Below are 7,544 nucleotides of genomic sequence, written 5' to 3' on the forward strand. Positions count from 1 at the left end.
GAATAGTTCACTGGAAAATGAAATTCTGTCTTTCTTCGCTCACCCTCATGTTATTCCAATCCTGTATTACTTTCTTTTGTGTTAAAACAATTCTTTTGTCCATACACATTGCTTTGGACCGTATTTGACTTTTATTTTATGAACAAAAGCAGTTGAAACATTCTTCAGACTACCTTGGTGTGTAAAGTATGCATGTCATGCAAGTAGTTTAAAAATCACACAGAATTGATTTGTGTTTAGATTAAATTAGATTCACATTTGCATTTGCATAAACCTGCCTCCACGCCAGAAGGAGTCCGTATAAAATCATTAGTATTACAATTCAAAGGAGATCTGAAGAAAAAATTATCACAATTAGGTTTTTCTTAGTTTTCAGATTTATTGATTTTTTTTCTCATTTTTAAGTAACATCTGTGCTTTAATAATTTCATATAAAAAAAGAAAGGTACAAAAAAAGGGAAATGGTTTATTCTAAGAGCAACCTGACAACACCGTTTAGGGTAAAAATAAAGACATGTGATATCGATGCTTTGGGGGTTTGGCGTGATCCTAAGACCGTCCGTCTATCTGTGGAGCTTCACAGGTGGTTCTGATCAGGCTTCAGGCACCACCACCACAGTGTGAAAGACCTACATCATGTCGTCATGGCTGGAGGTCAAAGCTATTAAACCAGGGCTTGAACAGTTAATATAAATTGTTTTTACACATGAGTAATTGGGTTTTTATAGGCCTCTGATTTCACTCGATCTGTTTATGAATGAAAGTGAAACATGTGGACTGAAAGTGGATGGTGCTTCCAAGCTGTTGAAGCTCTGTTGATAATTAGTCATCTGAGCGGAGAGAGCAACAGGAAGCACGGACGCTTTTGTCCATGAAGCAGTGTAACGGGATACGTGGAAGGACTAGTGAAAAAAATTTGGACGTTGTGCGCATTGCCAGGGTGAGTTGGGTGACTGTAAATATGAGGAAACGTCTAGATCTGAGTTTTACTCAGAGCTGGGAGAGGCGGCGGAGTCCATCTCATCTGCTTCAAGGTCATGAGGAGAGGCAGGCTGTCCTCCTTTCACTCTCTTCCACTTCATCCGTCTGTTTTGAAACCACACTTTCACCTGCGAATAAAAACGCTGATGCGTTAAAACTGTCTGGAAATGATTTTGACAATAAATGTGCACTCTCTTGAGTGAATCGAGATAATTCTGCAGCCAGCAAATCAAGAGATATGTGACATTATTTCTGACGGCTAAGCTCTGAGGAACGCAAGTCTGTGACCCCTGTGCATCTCTCTCCCCGTGGAAACACAGGAACATGGACCATCTGTTCCCACACTATTTTTACATGCTCCTTCTCGACTGAATCTGTCTGCCACTCATTTTTGAAAGCAAAGTGTGGCAGGCGGCCAAGATCTGTAGGATGCATCGGAAAAAAGTGGAGAAAGAGTTGCAAAGGGATTCGGGAGAAGCCCAGAGTTGTGCTGGGATCTGGCATGTGATTGGGATTGGGCCTGGGAAAACCATCAAGGACCAAGCTAAGTGTGGTCTGAGTTTAACACAAAAATTTTTTTTTATAAAAAACAGCCTAGTCCGAATCGCTGAAGAGTGAAGTCAAGGATTGATGGGATGACGGCTCTGCGTCGCTATTGTCAATCATTTTTCACATAGACTTATTTAGACTGAGTGTTTTCTTTGCTGTTTTCAGCCAAAAATACCATTAGTATGAATCGAAGTATCTATTGTACCTGTCTCTCAGTGAGGTCAAGGTTGACAGCGATCTCGTAGCGTCGCAGGCGGGTCAAGTAGTTGTGGTGGGTAAACTCGGCTTCTAGCTCTCGAAGTTGCTCTTTGGTAAAGGCTGTTCGTTCCTTTCTAGCCTTGCAGTTCGAGTCTGCCTTGAAGCTTGAGTCCTGAATATCTGTAGGATACAAAGGAAAATAATAGTTAGCATTAGTTTTGTGATATGGCAGTTAAACATGCGTAACAGGTTTACTTAAAGTAAACCTAGTTCACAAATAAAAATAAAAAAAACGTTATTTCTTGTGGTGTTTTTGTCTATACAATGAAAGTCAATCAGGTCCAATGTAGTTTAAAACACTATCGACTGTCATTGTACAGACCAAAACAGTTTCAAAATATCATCTTTTGTGTTTCACAGAAGAAAAAAAAAGTCATGCAGATTCGGTATACGATATTGAGTAAGTAAATGATGACAGCATTTTCAACTATTCCTTTCAAGAAAGGAATAAACTCAAACGCAACACTAAAGTTCAGTTCCCTCAGGAGCAGTGTGTGTTTTCATGCATGTTAACTTTAAAACTCTGTCTGCATTAAAACATGGTTACAAGCCGTTTTGTGGGCCACACAGGGCAGACATTTGCACAGGGCTCAGTTCAGATCACAGGGTGCTTGAGCCCCAGTTAAAGCATGCTGGGAGTTTGGGGGTTGTCAAGGCTGCAACTGACCACAGAGGACTCAAGTTAGCAAGGAATTCACCGGAACATTGTTAAATCCGCTAACAAAAGAACAAAGGCTTGAATGAAGTCTAAGAGTGTGTGTGAGTTTGTGTCCTATAATTCCCTGACACTAAAAAAAGTTTTCTATCAAAATGCGCTCTTTTAAGAGTTATATGCAAGAATGATGATTTACGTTACACAGATTTGTGTAAGTTTAAATAGTTATTCCAACCTTGTGAACCCTTGTACATTATATTAGAACCGGTAGCACTGAAAGAAAGCTGATGCAATTTCTGTGAATTGACTTTAATTTGTCAATGTGAGAATTCGTGCTTCGTGTTTGCCAGATCCTGGCCAGACTATGAAATGGACTGAACTGCCAGATGTGAGTGGGAAAGTGAGACAAGTACTTTCTCACATATGGCAACCTGTAGCCTCTGTTCCTTTTAGAAGGCGCGATATTATCGTCATTAAAGTCCTGTTCATTTAAATGCACTGCCGAGGGTAGTAAATGGAAAGGTGGTGGCAGGTTGGGGGAGAAACACCTGGCACTATGGGTATGTGCATGCTCCAAAAAAACAGACTCCAATAAATTTACCCAGCAAAACCCCATAAACATTTAGGGAGCAACCTCCCCTCGGTGGGGTGTCTGGTGGGCATTTGGCATTTTATGTATTAGGGGCCAAAGTCATTTGTCCAAATTAAGTCAAAATGAGTTGACAAGCTTAATTTTACATCCATTATTGGTTATCAAACACAGTGGAACAGTCAAAATGCTGTCTGTAAACTTGTTCAACACTTGATCTTTAAAAGACAACTGACAGAAGAGCAGTACAAAGTGAAATATGTCATTCAGACATAGTATGTCATTCAGACATATTCATATTATATATATATATATATATATATATATATATATATATAAATATAACACTGTCGTTCAAAATTTTGGGATCGGTAGGATTTTTATGTTTTAAAAGAAGTCTCTTATGCTCACCAAGTCTGCATATATTTGATTCAAAATACAAAAAAAAACAGTAATATTGTTAAATATTATGACCATTTAAAACAAATTGTTTTCTATTTGAATATTTTTTTAAATATAATTTATTCCTGTGATGCAAAGCTGAATTTTCAGCATCATTACTTCAGAAATCATTCTAATATGCTAATTTGATTCTAAAAACTTTGCTAAATGCTAAAACATTAATTATTTGATGAATAGACAGTTCTATTTCATTTATTTAAAATAGAATCTTGTGTAACATTAAAAAAAAATCTTTACTGTAACTTCTGATCAATTTGACCCCCCCCCACCCCCCCCCCCCCCCCTATATAAATAATGTATCAAGTTTGCTCAGTTCAAATTATTAAATTCTCTTCTACTTAAGACTATACACATCCTAAACTGAAATAAACAGCAGACTTGTGATGTAAGAAAAACAAAAATGATGAGCACATACTTCGTGATTCAGAATTAATTTTTGGGAGCAAATATCACATCTGTTTACAATTTCATGTAATCATGAGTGTCTGCTTGTCATTTCAGGTAAAAAAAAAAAAAAAAAAAAAGAAAAACTGGTGAAAACATAATCACTACCAGATTTTATTATCATATCCTAGCCAAAACTTTTCACACCTTGTGTCTTTCTATGATTTACCCAAACATTTTACAACAAATTCTGTCACATTAATGCACGCTTAAACCTCAGCCTCAGTGATGAATATTTTCATGATGGTGAATTTCTCTCCAGTCAAATGGAGAATGTGTTCTGTGGAGATCCTGTTACTGCTTAACGACAGGAAAATGTCAATGGATAAGAATGTAGAAGTGGGATCGCAGGCAAGTTATATTACAGACGTGGTCTGGCTTGTTTCGACCGCAAGTGATGTAGGGTTACATTAAGGTAACACAGAGAAGGAAAGCGTATATTTATTCCCCACATTAGACTATGAGGCCTGGATGCATTGTTGTAGAGGGCCTGGTGATGGATGTGAGCGAATCATTTATAAATGCCACTCATAAAATGTATATTGTCTTGCTGTTTTGGCCAATGTTATACAAGAGACTATTGGAGAAGAGATTATTTTCCTTCATCCCAGAAAAGCAAAGCTGTCTCATTTTCCACAGAAAGGCTGAGAGATGAAATTAATGCACCAGATGTGCCACAAACACTGAGGTTCACTTTTCCTCCTTTCCGAATAGTGTGAAATTGCAAGTAAGGAGAGTGTTCATTACTAAAATTATGTAGATTTAATTATTTCTGGACATAATTATTGTAGAAAACCTCAAATTTAAGGTATTAAAAATGGTGAATATGAATTTTTAGTCAAAAGATGGGCTCAAAACCTTACAGTTTGATACACAGAATACTACGGTGCAAAAGGTCATTTTAATAATAATAAAAAAGATCTATGATCAAAAATGTCAGTAATATGACACTTCTGATCCAGGTGCCATTAGATTGCCTTAATGAGATTAATAAAACAAAGAGCACATAGAGATTCATAAACAGTTCATTACCATTAAATCTGATTATTTAGTTGACTTTCATATATTTGATTCTTTATAATCAAAATAAATATTTTAGAAAATCAGATCTGGGTTGAGATAGTGTGACAGATGAATGTCAAAACTGCCGAACTGATTATTTGAAAGCAAAAGCGAACACTATAAAGCTGAACTTTAAGAGCCTCCAACAATTGAAGGAAACAACTGCAGAATAATAACAGAATAATGTGTTAAGGGTCATCCTTCATGTGCACGCTTGCGTGAGGAGTTAAAGATAGAATATCTGAAGTAAAATTATTGTATCCCTATTATATCCTTAAAGAACAGTCCTGTCATCATTTACTCACCCTTGTCATCCAAAACCTTCTTTATTCTGTAAAACACAAAAGAATATAGTTTGAAAAAGTGTATTTTGCCTATACAATGAAAGCCAGGGGGTCCAGTGTTATTTTGGACCCCTATTGACTTTCATTATACCAACAAATACTTTTTTTCAAAAATATCAATTTTTTGTGTGTTACGCAGAGGAAAGAAATCCATACATGTTTGAAATGACATGAAGGTGAGTAAACAATGACATCATTTTCATTTTTGGACAAACTCTGATGAATATCACTATCCCCACAGCTACAGTGTGTTTCAACCAGATACACTCTCAGTGCAAACCTACCAACCCTTACACTGATTTGTTTTACATAATGAGCCACAATTTCTGAACAGGCCTAAAATGAGAATGTTCAAACGAGCCGGAGTAAACCACTTCAACCATCACCTCGTATCTCATTCCCTCTTGCCTAAATGACTCACCTGTGATTTCTCTTTTCCGCTTGGAGCTTTTTTTCTCTGTGTCGACCGCTGGCACACTTTGAGGCGAATACTCTCCCTCTAGACATGCTGTGACTGCTACAGGCAGCCTGTGTCCCCCTTCACTGTCCATTTCAGCTCCCACTGCTTCTGCCGCCCCCTGGCACGGCTCCTGCCCTCTGCCTCTGGGCTCACAGGGAGAGAACTGCCACTCCGTCCGCTGGTACCCGCCGTGCGTCTCCGGATACAGTCTGTCCTCGCGAGGATAAGTGTGCGGCGCCGGCACCAGGCAGGAGCTGGAGAAGTCCGTGTAGGCCAGGAAATCGTGCTTCTGGTGCAGGGCGAATGGGGCCTGCTGGTAGGGCTGCAGCCCGGCCCCGGATCCTCCCGAATGAGGGCTCCTGACGCAACCCCAGAGAGCGCCGCCCGTGTGAGGGCTCCGCATGCAACTGCTGGCTGGCTGATCCATGCCGAAGAGCACGCAGCACAGAGTAGGTGTCCTCAGAGATGCAACTTTTTGGGTTTGGTGCAAGTCAACCTGGGAAATATCCACTTCTGCTGCATGTGCACACAAACACCTCAAAGTCCACCTTTGCAAAAATCAGTAAGGAGAAGTATGAAAGCAGACACCTTCCTACAGCGGCCACTCTGGTGTAACACATCAGCTCACACGCTCTCTGTCTCTCATTCAGCTTTCAGGCTGACCCACTACATCCACTCTCAGCTCTACAAGCTCTTTTCACAGTTCTGAGGCATTCCTGACAAGCAGTCCCTCCTCCTTTTTAAACGCTTAGGTGGGAAAGAGTAGCAAGTTTATGGAGTGTAACGTGAGCTTGCAGAGGAGGAGTCCTGCGGTCCACATGTTGGTACCCCCCAACCCAGCCCTGCCTCATATACTATTAATCATGGGGGATTTTATATGCACATCTAATGGGATTTCCAGGTGCTGGCTTTTAAAGGAACATTGTCTGTAAAATATAAAATGAACACCCACCCGGAAAGTTGACCGGATCCTTTTTAGCTTCTTTTATCCCCAAAACCACATTTTCACTTTTCCAATTTTTGGGTGGGAACCACTCAGTACGGGCCGTGCTTTACCCTGGCGTAGTCTGTGTTGTGGACGTGTGTGGCGACTGTGGACACAGCCAGGGATTTCTCTCACACTGACTTAGGCGGTGCTTTCTTCAACACCTCTCGTGCGCACAAGCTCTAATAGAACAAACACACAAACATGCTGTCATTAATTTTAACACCAAATTAGTCTGAACTCATTAGCGTCTTAATTGTTTGAATAATTCATATGATAAACAAAACATGGCTCATTTTAAAAATGCTGTGTAAACTGTACGTAAACAAACCACATGATAATATTTGAATAATGATAATCAGCTATTAATTAATTTACAAATCAATTTCCAAAATTACAGTTTTACACATAATGTTTTACGTATTTTTTTATGTCTTATTTGCTCATAAAGGCTGCATTTATTTGATCAAAAATACAGAAAAAAACAGTAATATTGTGACAAACTGTTTTCTGATTTCATATATTTTAAAATCTATTTTATTCCTTTGATTGGAAAAATAATATTATATTATATTATATTATATTATATTATATTATATTATATTATATTATATTATATTATATTATATTATATTATATTATTAAAGTGTCAACTTATAATTTATACTTTAAAAATAGCAATTATCAATATATTTGATCATTATATTAGAGATAACTTCTAAATTCATGTTTCAGATTGGAGAAAAAAAATGTCA

At 38.3% G+C, this 7,544-nt stretch overlaps 1 protein-coding gene across 2 annotated transcripts; it reads right to left on the bottom strand.

The window, feature by feature from the left end:
• Nucleotides 1-359: 359 nt before the first annotated feature.
• On the bottom strand, nt 360-6,550 carry meox1 (mesenchyme homeobox 1). Of its 2 annotated transcripts, XM_077200731.1 has the most exons (3): nt 5,766-6,550; nt 1,736-1,908; nt 360-1,109 (listed from the first exon to the last, which is right to left on the bottom strand). In XM_077200731.1, the coding sequence occupies exons 1-3, from the start codon at nt 6,229-6,231 to the stop codon at nt 987-989; spliced, it is 762 nt and encodes a 253-aa protein (XP_077056846.1). In that variant the 5' UTR covers nt 6,232-6,550; the 3' UTR covers nt 360-986. The 2 variants fall into 2 exon arrangements, with proteins under 2 accessions (XP_077056846.1, XP_077056847.1); XM_077200732.1 differs by lacking the exon at nt 1,736-1,908 and having other exon boundaries at nt 894-1,109; nt 5,766-6,361.
• Between the last annotated feature and the right edge of the window lie 994 nt (nt 6,551-7,544).

Source organism: Siphateles boraxobius, unplaced genomic scaffold, assembly GCF_051911475.1.
Source record: "Siphateles boraxobius isolate OS27281-9 unplaced genomic scaffold, OSU_SipBor_1 46, whole genome shotgun sequence".
NCBI classification, from domain to species: domain Eukaryota; kingdom Metazoa; phylum Chordata; class Actinopteri; order Cypriniformes; family Leuciscidae; genus Siphateles; species Siphateles boraxobius.